At 38.1% G+C, this 16102-nt stretch overlaps 2 protein-coding genes across 2 annotated transcripts; both read right to left on the reverse strand.

The window, feature by feature from the left end:
- Positions 1-3506: 3506 nt before the first annotated feature.
- On the reverse strand, positions 3507-4367 carry LOC116415885 (uncharacterized protein K02A2.6-like). The gene has a single exon (XM_031921479.1). It carries the CDS (start codon positions 4365-4367, stop codon positions 3507-3509), a length of 861 nt encoding a protein of 286 aa, XP_031777339.1.
- Positions 4368-5253: 886 nt separating this feature from the next.
- LOC116415887 lies at positions 5254-7336 on the reverse strand. The gene is made up of 4 exons (XM_031921480.1): positions 7280-7336; positions 5840-6251; positions 5427-5744; positions 5254-5354 (listed from the first exon to the last, which is right to left on the reverse strand). Exons 1-4 carry the CDS (start codon positions 7334-7336, stop codon positions 5254-5256), a joined length of 888 nt encoding a protein of 295 aa, XP_031777340.1.
- Between the last annotated feature and the right edge of the window lie 8766 nt (positions 7337-16102).

Below are 16102 nucleotides of genomic sequence, written 5' to 3' on the forward strand. Positions count from 1 at the left end.
GTGTTACCCAAAGGGCTCCCGCAGTCTTGCCACAAGAAACACTAGCTTATTTTTCTACTTGAGCTTGAAAAATCGGCGTACGCTATGGGATTCGAGCGATATCAAGAGCTTTTTTAGGCCGCGTGTCGCGCAAAGTGCTCAAAACATGATTTTTCACACGTAAAAACTGATTGCAGTCAACAATGTCGTACGACTCATATGCGCGCATAACCACCTGAAAAAGCTGAATTGTGGGAGGGTTCGAATTTTGTTTACAAAGAAATCAAAAGTGCTTATTAATAGCATTTATTTTCTTATGAATATGAACCTACACTGGATTACGATGTATGTGAATTCATAGGCAATTAGCACAGAACCAATCACTCTTTTTAACTTCAGATATTTTAGCCAGATTGATTTTGACGCATGTGCAACGATAACAGATCAAGCATGAATCGCACTGAACTGCGTTGTTGACAAGTACATGTTTGCATTTTCCGCAAGTGTACTTATTCATTTGCTTTAGACTGCACGAAAAATTTTAATCTTTCAAAAGCGTCAATTGTCAAAAAGTTTTCCAAAATGCAAATGTCGACGTCATCGTCTTGAAATGATTCCGATATGCTTGAAATTTTCTTAATTTGGTCAATATCTATTGAATTTCGGCCATACAAATCGTCAACTATAAATGCTTCAGTGAATGCTAGCCATTTAAGCATAGTTTTAACTTTGTCCACTAAGCACATGTCCCAAAAGTTTTTAATTTTGATGTTGTTAAAATGAACCAACGTATTCTGAAATGTATAAAAGTGATTTTTCTATAAATTATATTGTACAAATGTTTAGATGACTTTAATGGATCGGTATTGAGAAAATGAATGTGCGAAATCACGTAGCTTTGAAACGTACTTGAATAATCCTATATCCTTTGCAGATATCTGGAAGATCCAAATCTTTATTTTCTTTGTTGGCTTCAAATTGCTTCCTCACGTAACTTATTGTCAACGATACACCATTTGTCGGTCTCACTGAGCCCTGTGTTTTAGTAATAATCGCTGTTAAAAAGTTAACTTTCTCATTTAATCTTTCCATCTTCAAATTTTTCACGACATCATACAGCCTCAGCTTGTTCATAATTTCGGAAACGTGTTCATCTAGAAGTATTATCAAGTGAGGCTTCGTTTTGCATAAACTATTCAAATAGAACATTTTTACATATAAGATAGTAAATCAATAAAAATAGTTATACAAGTTGATCATACAAAAATATTTACTTGATGTAATGATCAATTTTCTGTTTCCGACCAGCAATAAAATTTCGCATCTGCAAGATCTGACTGGTAGAAAGTGATCGCGCAAAAACGCTCTTGTAGACATCTTGTAAGCGAGCAGAAGAGAAAAAGTCTGCATCTTCATAGGTAGCCAATACCTGAATGAGACACTGATATACTTCTCTGGATTTGACATAAAGTGAGCCGTAATCGATTTTTCTCCTGCCATTGCAACTAATAAGTCGTGTTACAATTTTGCATTAACAACAAAAAGCAGCTGTCAGAATCTGACTGAATATGAACAATAACAATGCGAGATCGTTGATCTTGTTGATAGAGGTTGCTATGCGCGATTCTCGGCGTTCGAATCGCGCAACGTTCGATCTCGGTCACAACGATATTTACCAAATGACAATAGAGGACAACCTCACGATGATATTGAGCGTTCTACGGATGAGTGACGAGACAATAGTACATTGTGCAACGAGCGCGGAAAGTTGCTAATAGCGCACGCAAGCGGCGTTGGGCGCAGGAGCAAAGCGATTGCGACCAGCCGGCTGCGTGTGTTATGGGCAACTAGGCACGAGTTGCACATATTATTTTTTATCAGAAGTGCGACAGATGTATGCTATTGGGCGTACGAGTTTTCGTGGGTTAACGAGCGAATAACCCTCGCCGTGAAATCATTTCAAATGTGTACGTCTCTCGCGTGGCAGAATGTTATACTGACATTTTCTGAAAATGTCAATGCGTGCGCCAAATGGCACTTTCCAAGCTTGCGTGAAAAAAAGTAATAAACCTATCTAAACTTATGTTTTGTTCGGCGAGGCTGTACTAGTCTTTAGCGCTACACACCATAGGAAAAAGCTAGAGAGATCTTTGCAGTAGCAACGGCCGACATTTACGGAGAAAATCCTGCTGTTTTTCAAAACCTTACAAGGAAAAAAGATTGCATTTCGAGCTGATTCTCGCCTTGCAAATAGCGGCAGTTACTCAAAAGGAGACAAGCTTGCTAACAAGTTTTTCAATAAACAGGCGAAATATCGCGCGATCTGCGATTTTGGGTACAGTCTAAGTATAGTTTAAGCAGTTTATACAAAATGTTAACGCATTCACGATTTTGCTCTCGCAAACAGCTGCACCGACTTCACGGGAGGCAAGCTTGCAATTACAAGCTTATGCTTTTGATAAAAAATTTGAAAAACTGCATGCTCTGCGATTTAGGAGCAGTCGCATTAAAGTTCTGCCAATCTTAATCTGATTTCTTTCTAGAAAACAGCTGCAGCGACTCGAGAGGAAACGTGCTTGCATGTAGAAATAATGTAACATCGAAATACCGCTTTCTCTCTGTTCTCAGAGCTGACGCGTTGTATTCAAGAAACTCGACTGTGATTTCCACCTCGCAAAGTAGTGCGGTAATTCAAGAGAAGATGTGATTGCAGGTACAAGCTCATCTTCCCATAAAAAAGCGAAATACCACGGGCTTTACGATTTCGGAGTAAAGGCGCAAAAGTCAAAGCAGCTTACTACGATTTTTTTCTCGCTAACAGTTGCAGCCATATCTCGTGTAGGAGTCATATACCCGAGCCGAAGGTGAGGGTGGCAAACACGAGGTATGGGCTGTCGAAATTTTGAACGACAGTTATTATTTACAATCAATAATATGAAGTTGCATGAAAAATAAAAACTTAAAAAGAACGTTAATTGAAATATACTACATTTTCTCCCTTCTTTATAAAGATATGTCGAATTATCATGGTGGAGAGTAAATAGTTCGTGATTTGCGTATCCGAGATGATCGTGGAATCGGCGGTGTGTTTGGAATGAAAAATGACTGTTCTTGAGGTAAATGTTCGGTACGTTGATCTTGAGTTTGTAACGGAAATTCTTCTTGAATAGTTGCAGAGGTAGATTGATTTTGGAATGAATCATTTACGGTAGGTGGAAGAGATGCGCAAGATGTTGAGGATTGAGCTTCCGTTGTAGTCGTAGACATATCAACACTTGAAGATGGTAAAGATTTTGAAATTAAAGATTCTTGAGTTAACGTAGCTTGTATAGTCGGTGATTCTTTAAACGACATAGTCTGAGAAGTCGAAGGAGCCTTATATGATTGTATAATTACTTCAGTATTTACGTCTTGTTGTGCACTCATAGATCTCTGAGTTACGTTATTTTTGTAAAATCGAGTACGACGTCGTGTGCTTGTGGTGGGAAATTTTGTTAAATTAGCACCAATTTTATCTTCAAAAAATGTTACTCTTTCTGGATTGTAAAAGCACGAATTTGATCGACGTATTGTTTATACATTTTATCCATGTAACTGATTTCATAATGCAGATCTCCTAGACGAGAATTAATATGTCCTGGAATCCATTTATCTAATTCTGGATTACCGGAAAGAAAATAAAAATGTTCAAGTGGTTTAAATTCTTGGTACGTATTGATAAAATCAGCTTGATGTTTCTCAGAAATCTTCTCGTTGATAGGTTCGGGTCGAACAAGATCTAATCGTGTGTGAATGTTTCGTTTTAAAAATAATAAAGCAGGTGGTTGTCCAGTAGTTGAATGAGGAGCTTTTCTATATTGTCTCAAGAATTCATTCAAGTTCCGATGCAAAGAACCTTGTGTTGTATCCATTTTAAGTAAGGCTCTTTTTGTTGTACCCACGCATTTTTCTGCTTGACCATTTGTCGAAGGGTAATAAGGAGCAGTAAGTTTGTGATATTTCACTCCACTTATCTTGAGAAATGTTTCAAACTCATCTGAAACAAATTGACAGCCATTATCTGAGACAACAATGCTAGGTATACCATAAGTAGCAAATGACTGATCGTCAATATCGATTGTAGCAGTGCTAGTACTGTAACTTGTGATCTTGACTTCAAGCCATTTACAATAAGCATCAGTGATTACTAGAACCTTTTTACCAGCTACTGGTCCAGAGTAGTCTATATGGATACGTTCCCATGGACCTTTAGTATATTTCCAATGATGTGTGTTGAATTTAGGAGGAGCATGAGCATGCTTGGCACACACAGCACAAGATTTAGTAATAAGTTCAATATCTGCATCAATTCTTGGCCAGTAAACAAATGATCGTGCCAAACCTTTCATTTTGACAATGCCCAAATGCGCTGAATGAATGTCGTTTAAAATTGCTTGACGAAGAAACGATGGAATCACAACTCGATGTTCAAAAATAAAGCAATTTGAAGATAGACTATAAGAAGACTCAGGCGCTTTGTATCCATGACGAGATAGATCTTGACCAGCTTCGAGTAGTTGAACAATTTTAACTAGGTTAGAATCTTTACGAGTTTCCTTCGCAATCTGCTCTGCTCGTACAGGAAGCTAATTGATCTAGTTGATAATAAATGTGACAAAAGAATCAAGTTCTGTAATTTTTTCAATAGCGTCAACCGTTGAAGGAAGTGGAGCACGTGAACAATAATCTGCATTTGCATTAGCTTTAGTCGGCTTGAACTTAATATCGTAGTTGAAATGAGTTAAGTAATCAGCACAATTAGCCATTCGACTGATACAAAGAATAGCAAGTGATTTTTCAGGATGAAAAATCTGTGTTAATGGCTTGTGATCTGTAAACAGCGTAAAAAGACGAGCGTATAAATAATTGAAAAATTTTTGACAATCCCATACAATAGCTAAAGCTTCCTTGTCGATTTGAGGATAGCTTTGTTCAGTAGCAGTTAATGTACGGCTCGCATAAGCAATTGGCCTTTCGATTCCGTTGCTAAGTTTATGTGATAAAACAGCTCCGAGTCCTACTTTGCATCAGTGGCGAGTATGAGAGGTAAGGATGGGTCGTATGGCATCAAAACTTGAGGAGAAATGAGAATATTTTTAAGCTCTTCGTATGCTTTATCAGCCGTTGGCGACCATTGAAAAGATGATGTAAGAAGCATATCCCGAAGTGGTCGAGCTTTTGTAGCTAAGTCAGGAATGAATGAATTGTAGTACGTAGCTTTACCAATAAACAATTTTAATTCTTGATAGGTGTAGAAGGTTTAGGTGCATCACGAATTGCCTTGATGTGAGAATCAGATTTATGAATTTGTGTATCTAGTTTATGACCAGAAAATTCTACAGAATTTGTAGCGAAAATACATTTACGTCGATTAAGACGAACACCATTTTCAAGAAAACGGATCAAACGCGTTTCCAGAATAATCAACAATTCTTCGAAACTTTCAGCCCATACAATGATGTCGTCGAAAAAATTTTCAACGTTTTTTAGATCTTGTAAGATTTCTTTTAATCGACGTTGCCAAACTGCAGGAACGTTAGCTGCGCCGTAAACAGCTCGTGTAGGACGAACCAACCCATGTGTATGAGTATTGAGAGTTAAAGCATGACTGTACTCGTCGTCAGCAGGAAGATGAGTATAAGCATCTGTAATATCAAGATGTACGTAAATTTTGGCTCCTTTTACTTTGTTGAAAATGTCACTAGGTTTTGGAATAGGACATTCATCTATTATTATACGTGGATTCAACGTAAGTTTATAATTTCCAGTTATACGAATATCACCTTTTTTTTTAATAACGACGTGTGTAGGCGAAGCTCACTCGGAAAAATCAACTTTTTTGTAAAATCTAGACGCAAGTTTAGCATCAACTGCTTTAGAATATTTGTCGCGTAACGCATATGATCTTGAGCACGAGCAAAAACAGGAGAAGTTCCAGGTTTAAAATGTACCTTAACTGAAGGTCCAGTAAGCTTTCCAGCTGTTTCACTGAAAACTTCAGCGTACCTTGTCAAAAGTTGATCCAGCTGTGCTTGTTGATCACGAGTTAATGAAGATGGAAGAGTAGAAAGGACATTAACCTTGATTGGAGAAAAGAGTTCGGTCCAATCAATTTCGTGACTGAATTGTGCGATCCATTCACGACCAAATAAGGAATCGTAAGAGCCTTGAATAACGTAGACCGGAAGTTGACGAGATGTAGAACCAAATGAGACATTAAGGGGGCACACCACCTTTGAAATTAAAATCAAAATTTTTCATTAAAAATTTATAAATACTTATATAAATGAACCAAATTTTTATTACTATTCTTAGACATAATTACCTTTATTTTGATGGTTTTAGACCTTCTATATACCTCTATAATACCTACGTATAGTAGGGAGTCCATAATTCACTTACCGTAAGATTCCAAAGGAAATGGCCCAAATGATCTCAAACTCTAGGATATTGTTTAAAAGTACATTAGTTATGGTATGAATGAGGGGATTTGGTTTAAATTTCATAGAAAAAAAAAGTGACATGATAGTTATGTTAAAATTAATCAAAAATTGATAAAAAAATCAGTAATATGCTTATAAAACTTTTTCTGTGAAATTTAAACCAAATCCCCTCATTCATACCATAACTAATGTACTTTTAAACAATATCCTAGAGTTTGAGCTCATTTGGGCCATTTCCTTTGGAATCTTACGGTAAGTGAATTATGGACTCCCTACTATACGTAGGTATTATAGAGGTATATAGAAGGTCTAAAACCATCAAAATAAAGGTAATTATGTCTAAGAATAGTAATAAAAATTTGGTTCATTTATATAAGTATTTATAAATTTTTAATGAAAAATTTTGATTTTAATTTCAAAGGTGGTGTGCCCCCTTAACAGAGCAAGTCCCGATGCAGTTGAGGCGATGTTGCGAGTAACTCATGAATTTCTTAGAAGTTGGCTGTAATTAAAAATTAGATTTGAGGTTATGAAGTGTATCGCTACCAATGAAGCCATATGGTGCACCAGAATCTAATTCCATATTTAATTTGTGTCCTTCAATAAGCACTTGAAGTATTTTCTTACCACAAGACTTATCAATAACGTGGATTTCTTCGACTGCGTTTCAAAACATTTCAATGTATCTATTTGTTGTGCAGGCTCTTCAGAATTTTGTATTTGAGAAGTAGAAAGCGAAGATGAAGCTCTGCAAACTTTCGCTATGTGCCCACGTTTTTTGCACTTATGACACTCAGAAGTACTAAATGGACACTCACTGCGTTTGTGACGTTCTCCGCATCCATAACAAGCGTACTGACCTTGTTGTTCACCATGATCTTGCTTCCGAGAAGCACTGCGCGATGTATGTGAAGCATTCCGTTTATGCTTGAAATGCGTCGTTGAATAAGATAGCGCATGTATCTTATTAGAAGTAGAGGTAACCTCATCCGCTGTTTGACGAGTTGACTCCAATGTATGTGCTATTTCGTAAGCGTCTTTGAATGTAGTAGGTTTCTTGGCAATTATTTCGTCGCGCATATCACGATCGGTGAGACCATGTCGGAGCTGTTCAATCAGCATCCTGTCGAGAAATTAGCAATGGATTCATTCTGTAGCTGTACAACTTGTCGGAACTTAACACTTTCTGCATATTTAAAATTATTGTATATGTATAGAGTAAACTTAGAGAAAGTGCCAAGATGTGTACTCAAAGATAGGTTTACTTTTAATGACGGTTATTATTTACAATCAATAATATTAAGTTGCATGCAAAACAATAGAACTTAAAAAGAACGTTAATTGAAATATATTACACAATACTAGTGCGGTAAAATAGTTTCACCCTCGTGAGGACGTTATCCGTCCCCATGAGGGTAAAATTCCCTAGTATCGTACGATATTCTATGACACAACGTACGTAAACCGAGATTTAGCATATGCACTTTTGCACGAGCGTGCAGTAAATCGAGGTTTATGCCACGGCGTGTGAGAAAAATAGAAATGCTAAGAACAGTCGGCTTTGTAATTTTACAGCAGACGCTGCAGAGTTCACTTGCGTAGCTGACCTTTTTCTAATCACGAACTGCGTGAGAAACTCGTTGCGCGTCGCTGCTTAAGTGCTGCTATTTTAGCGCAGCTGCTGGAAAGTTCTTTCGCTTACTGGTTATTGACCGAAAAATGCGTTACAGGCTTCGCTCCTCGTTGTACCAAAAAAAAAACAAGCTATTTTTACAATACAATTTTGGGGTACTGCTTTATTCTAACAGTTGGTGCAAAGTTGAGACTAGTCTTTATCCGGAAGAAAATGCTTTGTTTATTTTAATTCACAATAAAACTAGCGCTGTGAATTCGCAGCAGAATTTGCTAAAGAAATTTTAAAACTGTACCACGTAGCTTTTGAAACGTCAAACATATTTTTTTAGCTAAAAGCCGGAAGATCGATAAGATTACAACTTCATAGCAGTGGCTAGAAATGTATTGCGCTCATAAATCGATAAACAATTAACAAAGTCAGCTGTCTCTTCGAGCGATGTTCTTTTCTTTCGTTCAGTATGATGCTTCTGAGAGAGTGTCTGTCTCCGTGGACTCCACGATCGCGTATTTCTTTTGTTTTTACTTTTCGCATCTTGACACATTCCTCGTAACATTCAGTGCTGTTAGTTAACTCGGTACATGCACATCCTTTAATAATATGGCTGAAGCAGGACGACTCGCGTGTAATGCTGGTTACACAAACCAGGAGTACGCCGATATGCTACTAGTATGTGGTGCCTGCGATCGGGTGGGCCGTGCAGCAGCCACCGAATATCAACGGCGCTATCCTAACCGCTGACACCCGGATGCGGGCACTTTTTCGCGCGTTTATCAACGCCTGGCTGAGACGGGTACTGTGCAAGTGCAAAATCCTGATGGAGGTCGACGAAGAGGTGCGAGAGCCGAAAACGAAGAAGCAATTTTAGATTGCTTTGCCAATGACCCGACTACGAGCTTGCGACGGACTGTCCGATTGCTGGGAACATCGTACCCCACATGTCAACGTGTTATGAAGAAGGACAACAGTACTGATTTATGCGCGTTCACCATAAACATAATCATTTGATACATGAAACATATTAACTTATATGGTACATTCTACAAAATTGATGTTATATTTACGCTTTTTTATAGTGGAAGGTGATCGCGAAGATAGGCTTATATTCAGCAACTTGATCGTATCGAAAAATAAAAGGGACCCTGATTTTCTCAACCGCATTTTATGGACCGACGAGGCTACCTATGTGCGAAAATCCACATCTGGCTAGAGAAGGTAATAAGTGGTTTAATGATACGCTGTTTTCCATATCAGTGCGCCATTAAAGTTTACTTTCAAGATTTTTTTATACCTATAGAACATGCTCATTTGTCTGCCTAAAAACAACGAATATGCATGAAGAGAAAATCAAAATTCTTAAACAGCATGCCAAAAAAATTTAGTTTATAAATAAGATTTTTTCTCTATGTTCACAGATCGCTTTCAGCAGAGGTTCTCGATCAACATGTGGGAGGGACTTATTGGAGATCGGCTGGTGGGACCATGGGAGCTACCGCATCGACTGGATGAACAAAATTATCTTTGATTCCTACAAGAGGATCTACCTAAAGTGTTGACTCCCAAAGAGCAGCAAAACATAATTTGTATGCATGATAGTGCACCAGCACATTTCTTGATTGATGTCCGGAGGCATCTCGATAACGTTTTCCCGGACAGATGGATTGGACGTAGAGGGCCGACACCATGGGCAGCTCGCTCGCCAGATTTTAAGCCGTTGGATTATTTCTTTTGGGGACACTCCAAGGAACAAGTGTACCATAATGGTGCACCAGAAAACGCAGAGGAGTTGCGAAATCGCATAATCCAGCATGCGAAAAATGTTCCTAATGAACTGATTATACGAGCCACCCACGACATCTTGCGTCGCGCACAAATGTGCATACAAGAAGGAGGGGCTTTCGAGCAATGCCGAAGAGGGGCAAGAGCGAGAGATAATGTTTAAGTTTTATAGTTCATTTACGTTTTATGTTTACAATATATTTTATTATCTTACATATTTGTTTATTTCTCTATCAAACGAAAAGCGCGCCGTTTTTATAATCTTTGGTGAACGACGGAACTTGTGTTTCATGCGACGAGGCTGCGCTAGACCTCAGCGCGACACCCAGTAAAGCTCTTGAAATCGAGTGATCTTCGCCGCAGCAAAGCCCGCGGACAATAGCCCACTATTTTTCCAGAATTCGTTAAAGAAAAGAGCTTGTGTCACGTGCGGCGAGGCTGTACGAGCCCTTCGCACGACACGCCACCGGCGTACTTTTGCAAAAATCTAAGTAGCGCGGAACAGCGAATAAATATAAGTTGCTGTTTGCTGCCGTGAAAACGTCAGTTAAGGTGGATAATTTTTCCGGAATACGAGCAGAGTCCCTCTGCTGCAGATTTTCCGATGCTGTAAGGCAGAGTAGCTGTGTACGCATGTGCACAACGCGCCACTTCGTCGTAGAGCCATTTAAAGCACAATAAGTTTCTTAGTAATAAACAGATACTGAGTAATAACAACTAATACTTTCTTAGACATTTATTTTTATCAAATTTTTTTTAAAGAAAGCCCTAAAAGTTAGCATCAGAATAGAGTTTTTTGCTGCTTACAATTCACTGTGATCGGAGAATGCCCAGGCCATCAAGGAAATCTTGAATTGAAGGAAAAACAATAAGGTCATGAAATATTCTGTGGTATAGAACAGTCTGATATAAAGTTAGGATATTCTGCTAAAGCGCCTTTTTATTCTATTCTAAAACCTTACGCCCTTGCGGTGAAGGCAAGCGGAAGCATGCTGTCTTGTGTACTATGCTCCAAAATTACGCTACCTCTACGGAGCTTTAGATCTACGTTCTTTTCAGCTAAAAAAGGTAAAACCGGGCGTAGAGACTTGGACAGTCGTACGCACAAAACATTTCTAATCACCGCTCACGCAATGGAAACAAGAGGAAGCACGTTTTATGCTATAAAAGCGGTATTTCGTTTGAAATTTGTTTGCGCCTAGCTCTCGATAGCTTGTAATCAGCTAGATAACCTGTAAATAGGTTACGTTTCGACCTGCGTTGAGCTACGCACCTCCTAGCTTTTCTCAATTGCAAAGATTTTGCTCATAAAACATTAGTTTTCAGCGCAAGCTAATCATCAGATCCTGCGGAAATAGTTTAAATCGCGTCTGCCCTTTGTCTTTTTCTCACGCATCCGTCGCCGACCTTCTTAGCAACGGTTTCCCACATTTGACACCGCGCGGCGCCGCCGCGCCCACTTCCCCTCACGCGCTTCTCCGCCTGGCGCAGTGGCGGGGGGAATTTCTTTTTCTGACTGGGAAATCGAATAGTGGAGGAAAAGTTTTTGGACCAATTCCCCTGGACTCAGTTTTTCACGCTGATCACGGTGATACCAAATATTGTTTTAGGATTACCCTGTATACACCTAAGACTAATGTGCTACTCAACGCCCCCAGAATTTAATAATTTATCTTATCTACGCTTTTGTATATCGAAGTAAGGAAACATTTGATGTACCGAAGTGTAGTTTATAGTATATTACGGTACGTGTGACCAAAATAGCTAATTATTGCACGGCGTGTATTAGTGCCCGAGTGCAGCGAGAGTGATAAAACTCCGTGCACTAATAGGCTGCTTAGTTCACAAGTATCGTATACGATTTTATAGCACAGCTGCTTAAATCCGCCAAGTCACGCCTATCCGTGATCTAAGCAGTCCATTATTGTACTGTAAGGTTAGCATACCGTCCATTATTGCACCGATATTAGGTCACCGATAGGAGTGATTTAAACGCGGATTTAAGCCACACTATACTATAAAATAAATTATTAAACTTGGAGAGTATGGGATAAGTGGGTTTAAGCGTTTTGGGTTTAGGTTTATTTCTCGCTTTGCTTGCCTTCCTTAGATGTACCTATGTGTAGCTTAAATAAATTATTAAACTTGGAGAGCATAGGAAATTATATTGAAATCAAGGTTCAATCCAGGTAGTATCAACTTTGATATCAAGGTTGATACTACCTACGCTTCATTCCCATTGTCCGATGTCGACTATTATTATACTGCCATGTTAAATCTTGTAAGATATCCAACCATTTGTAGCTACCACGCAGACTAAATAACTTCCACATCATTCTTTTTGAGTGCGATTAAAACGTTTACAAATTGATGCTTTAAGATTACTATAGGTGGAGTATAGATAAATTTTATAACTTTTTAATTCTTTCCGCGATCTGTTTGCAAATTCTTGGATACTCTTTTTTGCAATAGTATTGATTTCACAGTTTGAGTTACATATTTTCCAGTTTTTTGTTTCACTGGCACAGTTCAAGCAAACTTTGAGAATACATTAATAACTGTGAGCAGGTATTTAAACCCTTTATTTTGCTTGGCATATGGAATCATTTCAACAAGATCTGCTTGCCATATGCAATCATTTCAACAAGATCTGCTTGCCATATGGAATCATTTCAACAAGATCTGCTTGCCAAGTTTCATCGATATCTTTGCTGAGAAAAGAACAACGTGGATAATAACGTCGAGCAGGTTTATGAAGTTCCTCCACTAGTCCTGCTTTCATCATGATTTACAAGTTTATTTATTCCAGAATCCAATATTTGTAATTTCTCTTGCAAATCTCTTAGCGTATTATTTATTCTAGAAAATTCTGCCTCAGTATTTATAATTTTATAATTTACTAGACTCTCCACTTCCTGTAAATCTTTTTCAAATTTATCAGCTCTTTGTTTAATCAACATTTTTACAGACTTTCAATTTACAGCATCATCTTGATCCACAGCATCACCAATATAACACATTTTTCGATTCTCTAAATCAAAATTTCCATCACTAGTCTGCTTGAATCCTAGTTCAGGCGGTCGTCGAGATGTGCCTGCAAGGACTAGTTGACGTCCAATCACGTCAATACTTATCTCGATACTGTGTTGTTACAAGATAATTTCAGCTTCACGAAGCTCCTCAATGATTGACTGTATTTCATTGACATGGTTATTATTGCTAGCAGATATTTCAGCTATAAGTTATCTTAAACGATCTACAAGCTCATTCGGATCATCCCAATAACGGTATTCAGTATGGATATTTTTATGAACAATCTTGATATGAGCCCCTTACCACTTTTACCACTCTTGAGAATTTTACTCACAAAATCAGTATATTTCTGACTTGTATTTTCATGAATATCTTTCTTCGTATTATAGTATTTTTTATGTGCATCGTTATAAACATGTTTCAAGTTTACATCATCTTGTCGAAAAATTACCAACAAGTTGACATTGTCACGCACTAAATGTTTCGGTACTTGCGCATACGACTGGACGTTGTCACCCACTAAATGTTTCGGTACTTGCGCAACTGACACAAGTAAAAGCAATCAACGCTTTTACGTCTACCCATGCAGTAAAAAGCTTTGACATTATCCTGCTTTTCACAGGCAATATCATCAAAGACGAAAATTGAGTTGGGTTGAGCTTCATCAGGTGATACGACAAGATCGTGTTTATCGAACGATGAGTATTTAATACCTTTTAGAGGCTCAAAAAGTTGTTCCAAAAATTTATTTTAGGTCGATTCAAAGACTTAGAGTATATGTAAATATTTTCAAATCTCGAACCATTAGGATGAATGATTAGAGATAGGAGAGCGTTCGTGTTACCAAAATTAGACGGACCACAAAATACTACTCTTATACTGTTAGGTAGCAATTTTCCATGATGATTGTGCTGTTTTTTCGGCTGCTGCTGGGTCAAAAGATCGAAATTAACCACTGGCAACTTTGCTGCCTGCTTCTTAAGATCCATCATGCTTCTTAAAATTTCATATTACGACTTACAGGTTATCAGTACTGTGATCCAGGTACTAAACTTGCTAAACGTTTAGTTCGTGGTAATTCATGAATAAATCCTCTAGACGCTGCTTGTAAGGAACACGACATTGCATACTCGAAAAATCCTGATAACATTCAAGAGAGAAACTCTGCCGATAAAATTTTAGCAGGGAATACGTGCGTAGCAAAGACCATGAACTTAAAAACAAAGCTTGGTATGAGTGTTGGAAGAGGAGAAGGAGAAGGAGGAGGTGGAAGGTGTGGATTTATAAAACTTAAGAAAACGATTTCAAAGGAAAAGATTACACTGAAAAATTTGATCAAGTCAATGGGAAAATATATCATTCCTGGCAACGATTCTCGCTCTATGATTAAGTCAGCACCAAAGATGGCTCGAGAGCATGTGAAAAATGTTGGTGGAAAAAGTAAAATTAATGTTTTACGCATATTGCCTGTTCCCAGCAAAGTAGGTGGCTTTCTTCCAGCACTTATTCCACTTTTTGCTGGTTTCAGTGCAGTAGGCTCACTTGCAGGCGGAGCTACGGGAATCGCTAAAGCAATAAATAAAGCAAGTGCTGCTAAGAAACAAATGGAAGATCAAAGAAGACATAATGAAAAAATTGATATGTTAGCACTCGGTAAAGGACTGTTTCTAAAACCTCATCGTAAAGGTTTTGGCATCTTCCTAAAGAAGAACAAAAAGTGTAAAGGAAGAAAAAAAACTTTGATGAAATAAGATTGCTTAAACGTGCACTTACCGACTACGATCTGCTCAAATATGTAAACCTAATGAATATACCAAATTTTCGAAGAGTTTTTATGAGAAATGCTCTGCCCTCAAACGGTTGTCGAGCCAGAGAATCGGCAATCATTAATCTGGATGATGCAAGTGGACCTGGCACGCATTGGGTAGCTTATCGAAAAATTGGTAATGAGGTTACATACTTTGATAGTTTCGGTGATTTACAACCACCACGAGATCTTATGAATTACTGGAAAGTATCTCAAGTTAAGTACAATTATCAGAGCTATCAGGAATTTTCAACTTTCATCTGTGGTCATCTCTGTCTGAAATTTCTCTGCAATCAGCTCAATCGTAAAGATAATTTTTGTCTATATAAAAAGAAATCTACATGAATGATTTGAATTAGTCTACTCAAGATGGTTGTTGAATCAATGACTCTCAGCCTTTCCGGCACCTCCTCAATCCTTGAGACGCACTATTTTCCTCCAATAGAACTCGATTCGGATAAGCAATACAGTCTTGGACTTGTTGAGCTGCTAACTTTTAATTCTATACCGAACGTCGATGAAAACTGTAATAAATTTTATGTTGGTCAAGAAGTAATTGAACTACCTACCTGCAGCTATGAGATTGAGGATATTGATCGAACTCTACAAGGTATCCTCGATACTCGAGGTATAAAAGTTAGTATCAAACCAAATAATAATACGTTACGAAGTGTTATTATGTGTAGTCATGAAATAGATTTCCGACCGACTGACTCGATTGGTCGTCTACTAGGATTCACTCCAAGACTTTTGAAGCCCTATATAAGTCACAACTCAGATTTACCAGTAGCTATTCTCAAAGTGAACGCTTTACGAGTTGAATGTAACATTACGACAGGAGCATACATAAATCAGCAGAAAGTTCATACAATACATGAATTTTTCCCAGCAGTTCCGCCAGGCTATAAGATAATCGAAGTACCTAAACAAATAATTTACTTGCCAATATCTGTGAAAGTGATCGATCACCTACAACTACGCATAGTAGATCAAGATGATGATTTGGTTAATCTCCGAGGTGAAATTATTACAATTCGTCTACATTTAAAAAGCCATTGAAATGGGTATTGTTTTTAATGCTGACAAAAGCTATATTAATAGCTCAGTATGTCGTCAGACAGTCAGTCAGCAACGAGTGATCAAACACATCAGAACAGTCAGTTTCTACAAAGTCTCGGTCTCAAAGTGCGTGGTGGAGGAAGAACGGGACCTCAAGCGAGAAAAATACTGAAAAATAACTTGTACGTTTATCTGTTGTTGTTGTGTGCCTCAGAAAAATGGAATCAGTTCTTAACGTACAATCCCCTGTCATCTTTGATGAATCTGTCTCGCATTATGAGGTTCATGCACATCAACCCTATACCTCACTTGCATTCAATAATAGTGATG

Source organism: Nasonia vitripennis (assembly GCF_009193385.2).
Source record: "Nasonia vitripennis strain AsymCx chromosome 1 unlocalized genomic scaffold, Nvit_psr_1.1 chr1_random0012, whole genome shotgun sequence".
In the NCBI taxonomy this organism is placed as follows: domain Eukaryota; kingdom Metazoa; phylum Arthropoda; class Insecta; order Hymenoptera; family Pteromalidae; genus Nasonia; species Nasonia vitripennis.

Excerpts from the sequence above, each read along its gene's own strand:
- LOC116415887 (XM_031921480.1), bottom strand. The coding sequence starts at position 7,336 with ATGGTGAACAACAAGGTCAGTACGCTTGTTATGGATGCGGAGAACGTC. Across the intron at positions 6,252-7,279 it reads CGGAGAACGTCACAAACGCA|GTGGTGTGCCCCCTTAATGT; the intron begins GTGAGTGTCCAT and ends TTAATTTCAAAG. Across the intron at positions 5,355-5,426 it reads GTTGATTATTCTGGAAACGC|AATTTTCTGGTCATAAACTA; the intron begins GTTTGATCCGTT and ends CAAATTCTGTAG.
- LOC116415885 (XM_031921479.1), bottom strand. The coding sequence starts at position 4,367 with ATGAAAGGTTTGGCACGATCATTTGTTTACTGGCCAAGAATTGATGCA.